Source organism: Electrona antarctica (genome assembly GCF_951216825.1).
Source record: "Electrona antarctica genome assembly, chromosome: 4".
Classification (NCBI taxonomy): domain Eukaryota; kingdom Metazoa; phylum Chordata; class Actinopteri; order Myctophiformes; family Myctophidae; genus Electrona; species Electrona antarctica.
The window spans coordinates 13,434,486-13,451,830 of NC_136809.1; the positions used below are offsets into that span (position 1 = coordinate 13,434,486).

The 17,345-nt window shown below is 43.5% G+C and overlaps 1 protein-coding gene across 7 annotated transcripts in view; it reads left to right on the top strand.

Moving 5' to 3' along the window:
- caly (calcyon neuron-specific vesicular protein) overlaps nt 1-9,938 on the top strand; it is a 144,041-nt gene extending 134,103 nt beyond the window's left edge. For 4 of the 7 annotated variants that reach the window (XM_079499852.1, XM_079499849.1, XM_079499850.1 and 1 more), the window contains exons 5-9: nt 1,489-1,546; nt 1,966-2,117; nt 3,756-3,878; nt 4,156-4,269; nt 8,277-9,938. In XM_079499852.1, coding sequence (XP_079355978.1) covers nt 1,989-2,117; nt 3,756-3,878; nt 4,156-4,269; nt 8,277-8,507 — 597 coding nt within the window. In that variant the 5' untranslated portion in view covers nt 1,489-1,546; nt 1,966-1,988 and the 3' untranslated portion in view covers nt 8,508-9,938. The remainder of the gene's footprint in view (nt 1-1,488; nt 1,547-1,965; nt 2,118-3,755; nt 3,879-4,155; nt 4,270-8,276) is intronic. The other 3 variants (XM_079499853.1, XM_079499854.1, XM_079499855.1) reach the window with 2 other exon arrangements.
- Nucleotides 9,939-17,345: the final 7,407 nt, after the last annotated feature.

Consider the following 17,345-nt stretch of genomic DNA (forward strand, 5'->3'; position numbering starts at 1 on the left):
CCTTTTTCACCCAACATTTTTGACATGATTTTATATATATATATATATATATATATATATATATATACACACACACACACGCGCGGTACAGTATATACACGCAGTGTCCACAAATGTTTTCTGAAATCTTTCTGTCTAAAAACCTTTCCTACGTTTGAAGACTTTGCCTCGAAAACATTGCCATCGAGACTGAGGTTCTAACAGTTTTGCTAATGGAATATATGAATGGTATCTCTCTACACCCCTCTTGAATGTGCTCATCATTATGGTGAGTCATTGGCGGCGTCAGCACACCTCTCGGGGGCTTGGTGTTGTGTTGCACTGCTGTGTGTGTGTGTGTGTGTGTGCGTGTGTGGGTGTGCGTGGAGGAGATAAGTGGCTCCTCACCTCTTGCCTCTACATTTAGATGAGTTATTGATTGCAAGGAGAATAAAATGGCATCCTTATCAGCAGCAATGCGTTTGAGGTGTGTTGGTGGCATCTACAGAGCCTTGGACTCGCAGGTGGATCATATAAATGCATTTGTAAGAAGTGGGAAATTATAGGGAGATATACGAGATTGGTGGCACGAGTTGGAACTATACGTGATGCGGTACATGTTGACATTTTAAACAGAGAAAGTTATCTACAATATGAGGATGATTACACACACACACACACACACACACACACACACACACACACACACACACACACACACACACACACACACACACACACACACACAGAGCTCTCAAAAGGAAATTACAGAGTGAAGGCCATTTTAATTAAATCCCAACTCGTACTTTCCACATTATTGCTTTCTTGCTTTCTAAATCAGTTCCTCTCTATAGGGCTCCACTATAATGTGTTATACTTGTGTTCCACGTGATATTTATTTTGAATATGGCCTTCAACTGTCCAAACCTTCCTTCAAATCTGAAAGTTGAAAAGTTCAACTAGGCACAAGTCATCATGATGTTAGAATCGGTACACCTTGGTTATTCACAAAATTAAAGTATTAATAAAGTATGTAATAATGGTTGTACCACTTCCACATTTCAGGAGCACAAATAAGAACAGAGCAGAAACCAAAAGAGAGATGCAAAGAAGTGCAATAAAAAATGAATTATCTCCCCAAAACACAAGTTGTATAGAAGATATCAGCCTCCCCCATTTCTTTGACATTTTCAAAGCAAACTGAAAAGAAATTGTGTCACAGATGTTTATGTTCAATATTGTTAACGCAATTCCCTGGGAAAATATCGCAATATGAGGATTTGTCACTATCTCGCAGACCGTCTTTCCCCTAGAAATGAAAAGCAATAAATCTTTTGTTCTGTGTGTGCAGGAGGAGCCGTGTTCTTCTGTTAAGTTTGCTTTTGATATAACCACAGAAGATGTAGAAGTTTACCCACAAATATCAATACACGCTTATATGTTCCATTCTATTCACAATGTTATCACCATAAGACAGAAGTACAACATTTGTTCCTCTTCCTATTATAGAGCCTTTGTGTGCTCTCAGTGAAGACAACCAACAACTACACACCATCTACACTGCAGTGTAAGAGTGGACGTTTTAGTTAGAGGAAGAGAATGTGATTTTGCCCTGTGTTTACATAAGAAAACAATATGTAAAATGTTTACCCATCAATGATCTCTATACCAGCAGTCATCAGCCACTGGAGTAGTGTGGTAGTGGTTACCTGCACAAACACACTGCCCTCTGTCTTCATGGTTTGCTTTGGTAGCCCAAAAACCTCCCTGTTAACCTAAACAACTGGTGAAAACACCAAGAGGGTGTGTGTTTCTGGTTAAACAAACAAACAAAAACACACATTTACACTAAATTGTTACTAAAATAACAGTGAAATGTACACTCTAGTTTTTACTGTGTAACACCAATATGTAGTAGTAGTAGTACTGTAGGTACACATCCCAGGGTGAGTTGTTCTGATTTGAGATGGCTCTCTGTGCTCTCAGATTATAGGTGCATATAGTGAACCATGGTGAAGCTGGGCAGTAATCTGTGTGATAAACTGGAGAAACAGCCGTCTGCAGATGATGGCTTTGATACCATCCCCCTCATCACCCCACTGGAGGTCAAGCAGCTACACCACCCTTTCCCGGACAAGGTACGTATAGCTGAGGCTGTGTATATACAGTACTGTGTGTGTGTGTGTGTGTGTGTGTGTGTGTGTGTGTGTGTGTGTGTGTGTGTGTGTGTGTGTGTGTGTGTGTGTGTGTGTGTGTGTGTGTGTGTGTGTGTGTGTGTGTGTGTGTGTGTGCGTGCGTGCGCGCATGTGTTTGCGTGCATATGTTTGCTTATGTGTCCACAGACATTTTTGTGGCGTGTGTGCGTGTGTTTGTGCCTGCATTTATGCGTGTATGCGTGCATGTCTATTGTATGTATGTTTTTGCTTATCTAAGTTTCCACAGACATCTATGTGTCCACAGACATTTTTGTGGCCTTGGTGTGTGTGTGGGTGTGGGTGTGTGTGTGTGTGTGTGTGCATCCTATGTGTGCATGCTTGCGTGTGTACATTTGTGTGCTTGTGTACTACTAACAGTCGGGTGTCTGTTATCTGCACTTGTCATAGGCCATAGTAGTTCTCAACCTTTTTCATGTCAAGGCCCCCAAATTGACATATGCCGGCGCGGACCCCCATCTGAAAATGTTTGTGTAGGTGTAGTGGAGTAGAAGTAAAAGTATTGGAAATTGGTAAAGTACTACAAATACCTCAACATTGTACTTAAGTATACAGTACTTATGTAAATGTACTCAGTTACTTTTACGCCGCGGCTCACTGCAGTCCTCTCCCACTCACGTTACATAATAGGTCTGGACACCATTAAAATTCATGTGAGCACGGCGCTCACTTTCTCAGCATAAACTGTCTAGTCTACCTGCCCGTACTATTATGCTTATCTGAGAATACCTAACTGCAACAGTTGACTTGAATTATGAACAGCAAAAGACAAATGGCATGGCAGAGTATACTGTCAGTATCCTAGAAGGAAAAACAAACAAACAGAAGCTCTGAAATCTTTTATTTCATTTATTTTCATAGTGTGGAAAAACGGATTTGTTTTTACCCTTGACAAAACTAAAAGCTTATACTCTGCCGTGTGTCAAGATAGCTCTACAAAAAGCTGTACATGCTCACAGTGGAACATTTACTTAAGTACAATTTTGAGGTATTTGTACTTTACTTTTAGTATTTCCTATTTCCAATACTTCTCTCTACTATTTCTACTCCACTATATCTCAGAGGCAAATATTGTACCACTACTTTTATTTGAAAACCTTAGTTACTACTGTAGTTACTTTGATTATTAGTACAAAACATACATTAAACACTTCAGCCCTATATACATTTCGGCCATTTGAAAATAGCCGATCTACAAACTCACAATGTGTCGCGATGCGACGCATTGTGAGCTTGTAGATGTGCTATTTTCAATAGATTTTTCTATATTTGAAAACTTTAAATGGGACATTCTGTATAGTGAGTACCTTCTACTTTTGGTACTTTAAGTACATTTTGTTGCCATTACTTTTACTCAACTACATTTTCGAATTCTGGACTTTCACTTGTATAACTAGAGTAGTAATACATTGCACTATTGATACTTTTACTTAAGTAAAACTGAGTACTCTTCCCACCACTGCATGCTCACAACACGGCGAGCGCGAGTCACGACGCAACACTGAGCTTGTATAGAGCTATTATTGGTGTACGTACGACGAACGAACATCTGTCGTTCGGCAGGTGATTGTGAAGACGACGACTCAGTACCAGCTGAAGCAGAAGAAACAGAGCAGGCTGTACGTGCCCGGCAGCGGCAGACACTTCAACATCAACTTCTACAGTGAAGTGTCAGAGAAGGCCAAGGTACAGTGATATAACAGCAAAACGTCATGTCCCGGGAAATCATCGGCTCACTTGGTTCTGCCAGTGAAAGAGCTGCTGTTGATGGTGTGTGTGTGTGTGTGTGTGTGTGTGTGTGTGTGTGTGTGTGTGTGTGTGTGTGTGTGTGTGTGTGTGTGTGTGTGTGTGTGTGTGTGTGTGTGTGTGTGTGTGTGTGTGTGTGTGTGTGTGTGTGTGTGTGTGTGTGTGTGTGTGTGTGTGTGTGTGTGCGCGTGCGTGTGCATGTCCGTTTGTCAACCAGCTCACGGGTCTCATTCTCATCACTCTGGCCTTCCTGACCAGCCTTCTGCTCCTGCTAATGTACAAGGCCATGTGGTACAACCAGCTTACCTGCCCTGAGGGTTTCGTCCTTAAGGTACACACACACACACACACTTATTCAACATAATTGCGCCGCAATTTTTTATATTTTGAACCACACCGAATTACCACACACACACACACACACACACACACACACACACACACACACACACACACAATTTGCATACATTTAACCCTAAAGCCTGCTTTTTACTCAGTTGCAAGCTACTGTAGTGTGCCAAAAACAGGAGATCTACTAGCGGATCGTCAAGATAGCTTGCTGATAGATTGCTGTATTGTTGTATTGTGCTTTCTGCCTTGGCAATGTAAACGTATGTTTTCTCATGCCAATAAAGCCCTTTGAATTGAATTGAATTGAATTGATAGCAGCGCGCCGCACTGCGATATAACCTCTAAATGCTTAATCCCACAACCCCAACCTGGATCATTTCCTAATTGTATATAAAACATCCATGAGGACCAGGACCAGGACAATGTCTGTTTGTTAAATTATGCTATACTTGAGGGGAGTTTTGACCCCCAAGTATTGTATACTAATACACACATAAACGCGCCATCCTCAAGTATGTCCATGAGTGACCCAAACATTCAAAATATCAGCGTGAAGCGCCAAAATGAGCCATACTGTATGTATATGAACAATACATCAATGTGACTATTCCTGCTATACTTTTCAGCAACGTGCCAGATTTGAACAAAGGTGCCTTGTTGTATCACAGCCTTGCCCCCATGGCTAATACAGACTATTATTCAGCCTTGAGAACGAACACCTATAGTCCTGTGACACCGTCCGCTGTCTGCAGAGCACACATCATCTGCTGCTTTGTGAGCACATCCCCAGAACATCGCAGACGTCAGCGCGACCCTCTGAACAAACCTATTATCTCCCAACGACACCTTGAAGGCATCGCGTAACTCAGCCACTGAGCCAGCTCTGTCACGCGTGTTAGCTAAAAAGCCTGTCTCTCGCAGTAGAAAAACAGAAACGAGGGGGTGGGGGGTTGAGCGAGAGGGAGGGAGAGACCGCTTTCTCATCAGGCAAGAGTTTGGGATGCCCGCCCGTGAATCGGAGGGGTCTTTAATTAGGGCCTGAGCGTGACTAAACTGTGATTAAAGGCTTAACGGAGGGGGGGGCAAGGAAGGGAGGTGAGGGGAGGGGGGGGGGGGAACCTTCCGGCAAAAAAAAAGCTTTTGAAGTTTTTCAACGGTTACAGTCACTCTCAGCATTTTCTTCCTCCCGCTAATGTGTTGTTGGAGACATGAAAAGACGGGTGAGAATGGAGGGGCAACGAGCGAGTGCGCCTCGTCACTGTGGAATGAAAGGTCAGGTGTCTCTGCATCAGCTCATTTGGACCGAACACCGTAAAATGGTAATGGTGCATTTATATAGCGCCTTCAAGGCGCATTACAATGATTGTGTATTACATTCACCGCCATCGGTGTATGAACGTGCAGTGGGTGAATGATTCACCCACACATTCATACACCGATGGAGGAGGAAACCATGCAAGGCGCCAGCCTGCTCATCGGGAGCAATTAGGTTTTCAGTGTCTTGCTCAAGGACACTTCGAGTAGTAACTCTGGTTCGAAGTGGTTCCCAAGCTGCCTCGTAAAGTCCTCATGGTGTTCATTTAGCTCGTGGAGCATGCAAATGCAACCAAACTGACCCTGAGGGTTGGCAGAACGGATGTGAAGTTAGTTTAGTCTAATTCTCCACTCTTCTCCTGCAAAGTGTTGATTTAATTCTAAGAGTTATATCAACATCAAGTTTTTACTCAGGATTTTTTCATATTCTTAAATTTAAAGTTTTGTTACGGTTAAAACTCAGAACATTTACTGTGTGTGCTCTTTAAACACATCAGTATTTTTGGTACTGATGTTTTTGGAGCGTTTGCTTGAAGGTCTCACACAATCTAATTTTATGACTTCCTGTATTAATAGCATGCAGCCATACTGTACATTACAGCAGAGCTGTGTGGGGAAAACCACTCTGGGTCATTATGAAAATATTCATAACTTTCTCTACATCCCTGGCAACAAAGAAAGTGGACCACACAGTACAATCCTCTTTATTTATCAATTTGTAACTACGATAGTGTAATAAATGTAACCATTTGTTTTGTACACTCTCAGAGTTGAATTAAAGGGACATTTTGCAGATTTGGAAGATAAATCCAATTTTTCCTTTTTTGAGATCATGTTATGTTGTGTAAAAGAATACCCTAGTGCAGTGGTTTTCAACCAGTGGTCCGGGGACCACCAGTGGTCCTTGAGGGAGTTCCAGGTGGTCCCCAGCTAAATGACCAAATGGAGCCTTATAGATCTTTAACTGTTAGAAGAATTATGATTTTGATCGACGCCTGTTATCTCTACTAATGGTACCACATTAATACAGCATGCAAATGTGAACAGAATCGTATCCAACGACAACAACATATTCTTTAGTTTGGGGTCTGAGAGGCTAAATGACATCAAGTGGTGGTCCTTGACTCAACTGCCGATAATATAATTTATAGGCCTTGGCTTGCTATGAAAAGGGTTGAAAACCACTGCCCTATAGTGTCATCTGTATTTCTCTGTGAAATGCAGAAGTGTAGAGGCACGGACAGATAGAAAGTGTCAATGACGCTTGCTTTAATGATGCACGTAATGTGAGGCCACTTATTCACCATAATTGCACCGCAATTTTTAATATTTTGAACCACACCGAATTACCGGAATGCGACGAGGGAGGTACTGTAACATACACGCTTGCACGCCCACACACACACACACACACACACACACACACACACACACACACACACACACACACACACTGTCTTTCTCCTTTATATTCCATCTGCACTCGGACCGGCACGGGTGCCGACAGAGTCATCTTTCTAGTCAATCTAGTGTATCATCCCACATTAAAGCTGAATTCCAACACCCCAAATATCAGCCACCCGCTCACTCACACTCAGTCTCTCCGGCATTGTGGTGTTACGGTGAAATTGGTGACCCGCTGAAATATGTGACAATCGTGTAGAATAGGCGTCATATAACGTCAGTGTCGCAACATAAATCACATATTTAAAGACCTCCATGTAAGTTAGGCTATGTGAAGTCCACGAGATGGTCACATATTTTGGCTGGTCACCAATTTCACCGCAACACCGGCATGCTGGAGTGACCGAGTGTGAGTGAGTGGCCGAGATCATAGACATATATAAAGGCTAGATGGCTCAAGACGAAGTCTCTGACGTAGTTCACCCGGCGGCAATCTTGCTTTATGGCAGCTCAAACAAAAATACTCATAACTCGCTCAAATCTTGACGTATTTACAAACAGGTTGGTTTATTACAAACGTTATCAACGTGGCTATGATTCAGGACGTGTATCTGCTTAATATTATTTTTTTATATGAACGTCATATAAACGCATTTAAGTATGCAGACGTCTCTCAGGTTTATAACAAACCAAACCGTTTGAAAATCTGTTGAAAATTAAGCAAGTTATGGTTATTTAAAAAGTACATGGACCATAGACACAATGTTATGCTGCCCCGAATTAAGATGGCCGCCACGTAGCGGCGTCGCTCCCCATTGGCCAGTAGCGTGGGTGAGCCATCTAGCTTTCTTATTCACCTTTTTCCTAGGCTGTGTCACCCTGGCCAAGACCTACGCTGAAAAGACTATCAGCGGAAGTGGCGGAAGTGTTGCGTGTAAGATAACTACGTCACGCGGTGCGGCTGTGTTTACTAGTCCCCACCCAATGATCATTTCAGCGGGAATACATTTTCGGGAACACAACGCTGCGATTGGTCAAAAAACGTTAACTTCCGGGGGGGGGGGGGGGGTGTGTGCTCCACTTCCTGTCGATTTCATTGGACATCATTGGTCATCTGACCAGTTTCATTGGATTTCATTGGATCAAATCGACAGGAAGTACACACAGCCTAGGAAAAAGGTGAATATTATATATATATATCTATGGCCGAGATTGTGGGTATTGGAATTTGGCTTTAAGAGAAATGTTTCCCTCTGTCCACCTGAACAGCAGAAACACTGCACCCCTGCAGGCCCACCCCTGCAGTTGTACTACACAGACCAGGAGGAGCAGCAGGCAGAGGTGAGTGCTCACGGTGGCACCACCCCAGGGCTCTACGCCACCCTGACCCAACTCAACCAGGCCAAGAGGACCAGGCCTGAGCTGTCCTCGCCATGGCTCCCGGTCGTTAACGGTCTGAAGGAGGCCCAAACAGGAGGCGTGATGGAGGGAGAAGAATGAAGATATACTGTAGGCTACAGCCGGACGGGGGAGTCCATACATTACATTCGAGGAAATATGATGTAATATGTGGAGGCCTGGATGATTAACTTAAAAATAATTTATATACAGTAGTTCCTCCGACATTTATAGCATGAAACTGAAAGAAAAGTTCATAACTTGTAATTGACACGTTTCGTTTACTGTAAATCAGTGCTGAGTAATCCAACAAATGTGATTACTCTGTCACCATGAATGCCGAATTCAGGTACTTTGTGTGGTTAAAAATATACATATTCCATACAGATGCAGCCTTACTTGTTGTGGGTAGAAACCAGGAATGTTAGTTAACGGTCGGAGAATGTCTTTGTTTTACAGTATTCTTGAATCACAAGTCAACAAAGAACCTGCCTTGGTGCATTTTGTGTATACTGTGTGTGTGTGTGTGTGTGTGTGTGTGTGTGTGTGTGTGTGTGTGTGTGTGTGTGTGTGTGTGTGTGTGTGTGTGTGTGTGTGTGTGTGTGTGTGTGTGTGTGTGTGTGTGTGTGTGTGTGTGTGTGTGTGTGTGTGCACGTGTGTGTACACGTGGTACCCTTCTGAGAATGTGAGAGACGAGACGAGAGGCGAGCAGTCACAGTGTGAGGAGAAAATGAGATTCAGTGATATTTCTGCTCATTTCTTACTCATCGGCCTGTCTTGGTTCCTGATTGCCTTTTCATTTCATTTTAATTGGAATGGAATCATTGCTGAATGTTCTCATAATGACTGCTGTTACATTTAGGTGTTATACTTAGGCCTATACTTTCAAGATGAAACTTGAAAGCCTTTTGTTTAACATGCAAACGTTTATTTAGTGTTATACATCCATAATGGTGGTGTAAAATATGCTATTATGCTATTATGCTCCTTTCGATCTTTTAATGATTCTCGGTCAAAGTCGAAGTCGATCTACACGTCTGAAGGATTGAATGGTCTCTTCTTGTGGCTACTGTGTACTGTGTCATTAGAACAGCGTGCTCATGGACGTCATTACGTAGAGGTATGAAGTAGCTGCTCTCTAACTAAACGGCGGTACAATTAGTGCTTAAACATGTTCTACGTACTGTAGAAACATGGTGTTTACTTATGTATTACTATATCTAGTAGGCTATTTACGGTATCTGTATTTTTGGGAGAGGGTTGAACGATCCAATTGTTTTTGTAAAAAGTTTTAAATTTAAATTTCAGGGGAAGGGGGCAGTCAGATTATCTGTAAAACATAGTACAAAAGACAGACTTCAAGTCCCCATTGTCGTCTTAAGAGTGCCATAATCTGTATAGACTTTCTACCAATCACAATATATTATACGGTCTATAAGGCTAAGGATACGATTATTTTTAATGGGCTCAGCTTGCTTGTTTTTTGTTTTTTAACAGAATTTTCCATCTGATTGTGAAGTATGCGGGGTCACAGTTACAACAGTTTGAGTGCCAAATGTTTATGTCAGAACCATCTGCTCTGATGTCATTGACGAACAAAAATAAATGACTAAACCGCTGAGCTTTTCTAGCTGCCAGCGTCGTCGCTTTTGTTTTGGTGTCTGTTATACTGTGTACTTGTATTGTGACGATATTATTGTGAACATACTAGTCTGTTTTTGACGGTTGCATTTAATGCTATGCATATCGTTGCTGTTGGGCAGAAACCTTGTATCTCTGCATTTCTTTTTTTCCTCCCTAAAACAGTTCTTTACTTCGTCATACGAAACACAGAAACGTTGATAAGAAAACAGATCTACATGCTCACAATGTGAGGGGTTATGAACTTGTAAATCTGCTTTTAAGTCTAAACTTGTACAGTGTACAAGGTTTCCACCCGACAGTGACATTTAGGACTCTGTCATCCAAGTAGGCTAATCTTGATATATATTGTATAGATGCCATTCAAAGCTTAACGCATGCATGCTCTACCCTTTGAGCTTTACAGTTTGTTCAATGTCTGCTTTGAGCCGTGAAAGAAACTTTTCGACATTCAAACTATTAAACTAGGGGGGGATGAATTCAATTCTCTACTGCCTATCGCTCATGGATCAGTGGTATGCATAGAATTCAAAATATATATGCCTTGAAACTTCACTTTAGCAATTCAAAGCCAAGCCACATCCTCTCAGCCTTCTCCCTCTCTCCTTCTCTCTCTCCCTCTCTCTCTCTCTCTCTCTCTCTCTCTCTCTCTGGGTTATATGTACACTGCTGTGAGGCTGTCTGCATCTCATTTACACGCACATATTTTCACACCATTGCTCTAAGCCTAGGGATGTGTCACTTGACGTGTGTGTGTGTGTGTGTGTGTGTGTGTGTGTGTGTGTGTGTGTGTGTGTGTGTGTGTGTGTGTGTGTGTGTGTGTGTGTGTGTGTGTGTGTGTGTGTGTGTGTCAAGCAAGTGCTAGCATTTATGTATGCACGTATCTTTTAACTGGCAAGTCTGTGTGTGTGTGCGCGTGTGTGTGTGTGTTTGGCTGTGTGCATTGGTTTCATGCTTTACATGTGGGGGACGTCTGCATACACCTAGTATGCATGTGCACGCATGCATGCATGTGCACGCATGCATGCAGTACATGTGCACGCGTGCATGCATGCATGTGCACGCATGCATACAGTACATGTGCACGCGTGCATGCATGCATGTGCAAGCCTGGGCTTGTCCGTGCTTGTTAATTAAATCTGCATTACACCCTGTTTTAGGTGGTGGGATTTTTCCGCCCTCTCAGTTGCTGGGTGACAGTTTAGAAGCTGTTGGCCTAGGGCATGGAACTGAATAAAGTGCTAAAAAGTATTTATTAGGGCATTTACAGACCCCATGCTTGGTCAAGACATAGCTTGTTGTGCCAGAAAGGCTTAGATTCGGGGCTGGGGGAAAATCATATTAAATCAACCGAGTAGTCACGTAAAGGCCGCCAGGCCCGTTCTCCCACTTTACAGCATCAACAGAACTCAACAGTAAAATAGCAGGTTGGCTTTTTAATTTGTCCTGATCGTTTGGAGTCCCCTCCTCTATTATTCCTGTGCAGATTGTGAGGGAGGCCAAGAGCCATTTAGCCATTAACATCCACCATAATTGAATTCCCCCTAGGTCCTGATGTCACCCAGAAGAAAGAGGCAAAGCGTTCCGAGAGGCAGAGGTGAAGCTGGGGTGATGTAAGAAGTCTCTGTCTTTTCTCATTCACCTTCGCTCTTTTTTCTCACCCTGTCAGTTCTGTGTTCTTTCTTTCTTTCTTTCTTTCTTTCTTTCTTTCTTTCTTTCTTTCTTTCTTTCTTTCTTTCTTTCTTTCTTTCTTTCTTTCCTTCCTTCCTTCCTTCCTTCCTTCCTTCTGTCTTTCTTTCTATCATCATATTGTAATGCGGTGAAGATGATAATCGGCACCTTAAAAGTCCACAGGTGACTCTCAGGGGTTAATCACCCTCACAGGTCTATTTTTAACACGTTCAGGAGCTAAGTGTGAAATTAACTCTGTGGATTTAGGGAGCGAGGAGAATACATTGTGAAGAAAGAGTGGACAAGAGAGAGAGGGACGGGGGAGAGTGATTACTCTCAGAGAGCAAGACGTAGAGAGTGGAACTAAAGACCAGACTTTCTTGTGTCATGTCCTAAGGACCAAACAGAAGAGAGGAATGAACAAAATAGACACACGGAGAGAGAGAGAGAGCAGACGAAAAGCGGCCAGGGAAAGTGGGCGGGTGGGGGCGCGGGTGGTGGGGGGCTGGTTTAGAGGCCAAGGAGGGGTTGTGGAGGGGAGGGGGGGGGGGGTTTGGGTGAATCCCGGCTGACCCCTGTGTCTGTGTGTGTTGTTGTGTGCCTCAGTGGGTTTCCTCTGCCCTGGCGCCAGCTGGAAATGCCTGCACTAAGCAGAGGCAGTACACACATCATCCACCATTCACCCCCATTCAGTCGCCTTTGATGAGAGTAACACTATACATGCCCACCGCGCCTCACAGATTGTATCAGGCCCCCATTTAAGGACGAGGCTGGGTGGGGAGAAGGGGGGGTGGGGTGATCATAACTTATCAACTTTTCGGTCATGTTCATTTAGTTGGGTTGCGCTCACGGGGCCGGTGGACTGAAGAGCAGAGGAGCAGAGAATAGCAGACGTTTGTAATTACAGTGATGTGAAAAGAGCTGTTGTTATACTGCTGCTGCTGCTGCTGCTGCTGGGGGGGAGGTTTTTATGAGGCACACTGCCACCTAGAGGTTATCTCCCATGGTTGCGGAGAAGGAATCTTGAATCTTACTGCATGAGGACTTGTGCATTCCGCTCCTGTTAAAATGACTGTGACCTTGAACGTGAAGGAATGGTCATATTGGAACCATCACACCGATAGCAAGAATTTAATTGCAATTGCCCCTCCTACGTATGTCCAGCTTTTTTTCTTTATTTTTTTGAGTGGTGCAAACCACTCCAACAACCAGCTTTGTTTGTATCCGTGTTTGTGTGTACCTGTACGTGGGGCCCAAAAGAATGAGCATGGTTACTATGGTCACTGACATTACGTCAGACCACAGCTGATCAGGCTATATAAGACCTTGCACCACTCAGTTCACACGGGTGTGATTTTTATATATTTTTTGTCTTTCACCTTTTTTTTATTGATAGAGGGATAGATGAAAGTAGGCTGACAGGAAGAGAGATGGGGGGGGGGGGGGGGTGACACGCAGTAAGGGCCGTCGGGATCGGGAGTCGAACCCGCAGCACACTGACAGACTGGATTACCAGCCAAGGTGCCCAGACGGCTACGCCAGCCGCCCAGGCTATGTCCAGCTTTTAGTGTATATGCAAACACAGACATTAAATGCCATTGACAATGATTGGACAATTTTGTGTGTTCGTGTAAACACAAAGATTGCGTGACACAAACATTGAAGACAAAAGTGAGGACGCAACTTGTGATTGGCCCGGAATGAGATGATGTATGATGATGTACGATGATAAAGAGCGCCCCTCACTTCACACGGGTGTGCTTTTGTCCATTCTATTCAATGTTCAACACATGCACTCAGTAGTAAATTGCTGATAAAGCAGTTTATTATTGTAAGATCATATCATGTGTAGATTAACATGGCTCCTTTTTTATCACAGGAACGTTTTACCAAGTTAATCGTTGATAACAGGTAGCTCTCATAATGGCTGATTATACGCAGCTGCTCTCTAAAGTGAAAAGTTACGATAAGATCTTCAAGATGGCCTTTTGCAAATGACTCAATAGCCATGAAATTAGTCATTAGTTTGTTATTCTGCCAACGCAATGTCCTCATGTTAGGGATAAACCCTTTTCGGTAAATAATTATCCACCAAGCAGTCCTAGGTAGGCCCAAAAAGCTGCATCCCAGACATGCCGTGAGGAAGAGAAACATCCCACTGTGCTTTGTTCTGTCCGTTCTGGAGCAGAAATATTGTCATTAGTCATAGACCAAATCATTTTACGACATCCTGCAATTAAACTTTAAACTAAAAGGCTAATGAGACAAATGGATGTTGAATGCTGGGGGTTGGTTTCCATTAGCAATGGCATTACAGGGAATCGTGGATGGAATGATGTAGCCTACTACACTGACACATGCACGCGTGTACACTACACGCACACAATCACGCACACACATGCTCGCACACACACACGCACAGACACACACACACACACACACACACACACACACACACACACACACACACACACACACACACACACACACACACACACACACACAATTCCCTGTGCCTCTGTCGTCCTCTAGCTCAATTTTTCTCACACTCCTGCACATTCACATGCACACTCACTGCAGATGTTCTCTCTCTCTCTCTCTCTCTCTCTCTCTCTCACACACACACACACACACACACACACACACACACACACACACACACACACACACACGCACGCACATGCGCACATAGACACACAGACAAACAGATACACACACAGAATTCTCTAACACACGCACAGAGGGAACAGACTGGTTTGATTTAGGCTCTGCGGTCCGCGCCCGGTGAAGCCTCATGCAGACACAGAGGGGTAGAGCAGAGTGAACCCAGCTCCGGCCCAGCCAGGCCGTGTCTGTTAAGCTTCAAGTAGAAACCATCCAAATTGGGTTTAATCTGTGTTTTGCTTTGCCAATTATCGACCCGCGGAGCTGCATGGCAAATGGGGATGAATGGGCTTTAGATGGGCCTAGTTGAGAGGAAGGTCATGATGTGATTAATGGTGATCTATTGAATCCGTGACTCGGCCAGCTAAGCCATGATGCGGGATGAATTATCGACCTGCACGCATCTGCAAACCCGCTTTGTTTTTTGGGGGGGTCATTTTGTCGCTGTCAGGCAGAAACCTTGTATGTTGACTATGTTCATATTTCATCTTCTCAACGTTTTTTTTTTTTCATAAATGAATGCCCTAGTTTATACAAAATTAGTGAAAATGGTTCATCTTCAGACTCACAACACGACGTGCTGTGAGCTTGTATATCTCTATTAATCAATTAATTTATTTATTAAGTCATTTATTTATTTTGAGAATGTTCACCTATAATTGCATGCCAAAATAGAGACGTGTGTGTGTGTGTGTGTGTGTGTGTGTGTGTGTGTGTGTGTGTGTGTGTGTGTGTGTGTGTGTGTGTGTGTGTGTGTGTGTGTGTGTGTGTGTGTGTGTGTGTGTGTGTGTGTGTGTGTGTGTGTGTGTGTGTGTGTGTGTGTGTGTGTGTGTGTGTGTGTGTGAGTGTGAAACACATGTTCCATTTCCTGAAAAGTAACGGTTTAGCCAAGGTCCCCCCCCCCCACAGCGACAGTACGCATCAGGCAGCAGAATCACTACCCGGGTTGGGTATAGGCAACATAGTTGCAGATCATCAGGTGAAAGCCTTAACCGCCACTGGGTATAGGCAACATAGTTGCAGATCATCAGGTGAAGGCCTTAACCGCCAGTGGGTATAGGCAACATAGTTGCAGATCATCAGGTGAAGGCCTTAACCGCCAGTGTATAAAACAAACAGCAAGGCAACATAGTTGCAGATCATCAGGTGAAGGCCTTAACCGCCAGTGTATAAAACAAACAGAAATTTCAACACTAGTTGCACCACAAGAAAGACGGCTCAAGGTTGTTTGTTTTCTCTCTGGTCCTATTCAGACAAGATGTGTACTTTCTGTGCAAACAAATTGAGCTTCGGTCAGGCTGGACCCTACACTGTGTAATCTGTAAGTGTAATGAAAGTTGAGGGCATATTGATGGTTTCAAACTGACTACAACAGCTAGGGGAATGCCAGTTGCTTACTGGCTAGCGTGCATCGACCACATAATCCCAATGTCCCCAGTTGGCTTCCAGCTGTGGACCTGTGTTTGCATGTCTTTACCCTATCTCTGCCCTCAGTTTCCTACCCCATCTAAATAAATCTGCCTAAAAAACAAAATGACATAACATTATTTTGTTTAGAAAAGGCAGTGAATGTTGTGTTGCCAAACTTGCCATGGTGTAGGACACTTAGTTGTTTGTAATTTGGCATTGAGCATTTAAGCTCAATGATGATGAATTCCCGTTCTGTTCTTTGGCTTTATAGAAGTGTATATTTGTACGTCTCTAAATGTTTTGTTGAATTGAACAAGGTGGACCCTCTTGTGTAATGCTTTATTGGGTCGTCCACTCACAGTTAACAGTCTTTGTATTGAATTATGCTTGAATTGTACTGTAATTCTGCAAACTGTTAATACATATTTCAATCAATCAATCAAAAGCATTGTGTCTGAGGATGAACCAAATGTGGACTCTGTTTGTGTAGGCTACCATTGGTTGCCAGGTCAGTAGGGTAACTAGTTGTACTTGGTACATCGGGGTCTGAAGCCTATTTGGCATGTGACTAAACACACAAAGTCAGGGTGTGGACTTCTGACCAGCTGTAATTGTGACATGGCGTTGAACTGCATACAGTACATGTGGCACTTCAACTGTGTTCATGTGTACCAAAAACAGCCAGTATGGTCAAGCTTAACGCTGAATTCACACCTTCTATCGCTCTGTTTCACTGCAGACACCCTCATGAATTGAGTCCAGCGAGAGCTCTTCTGCTTCAAGTGTCTCAAGGCAGTACAGCTGTGCCGAGCAGGAGAGGTCACAGGCAGGAAGTAATACTCACATGCACGACAGTTTTACGCATCGCGACCATAGAGTATAAAGAAGGATAGAGACTGAACTGGCGCGAAGCTCCGCCCCCCCCCCCCCCCCCCCCCCCCCCCCCCCCCCCCCGCTATTCATGTCAGTGGAAGTTGCTCAGTGGCGTTTTGAAGCACCCGGAAGGACCGTCTACTTCCGCATTTGCCAACCACATTTTTGTTGGCAAATGCGGAAGTGCAACCGAGCACTCAATGTTAAAGCCCAGCTGCACGGGGTTTCCTCGTCATGAATCCACGGGTCCGTCTGCAGTCCTTCCTCTTACCACTAGGGCCCCGTGCTTCAACGTTGGAGCCCCTTGATCGCGACGCATTGTGAGCTTGTAGATCGACTATTTTCAAATGGCCGAAATGTATATATACTGTAGGGCTGAAGTGTTTAATGTATGTTTTGTAATAATAATCAAAATCTACAAAGTAACTAGTAACTAAAGTTTTCAAATAAATGTAGTGGAGTAAAAGTACAATATGTGCCTCAGAGATGTAGTTTAATAGAAGTAAAACTAAAAGTATTGGATATTGGAAATACCTCAAAACTGTACTTAAGTACAGTACTTAAGCAAATGACAAATGTACTTACTTTCCACCACTGAGTACAGACACTCGATGCTTGTCTCTGTCAGCTTGTTTGTAAATGATTTATATATATTTTTGTTAAGAAATAGGCCATGCAGTG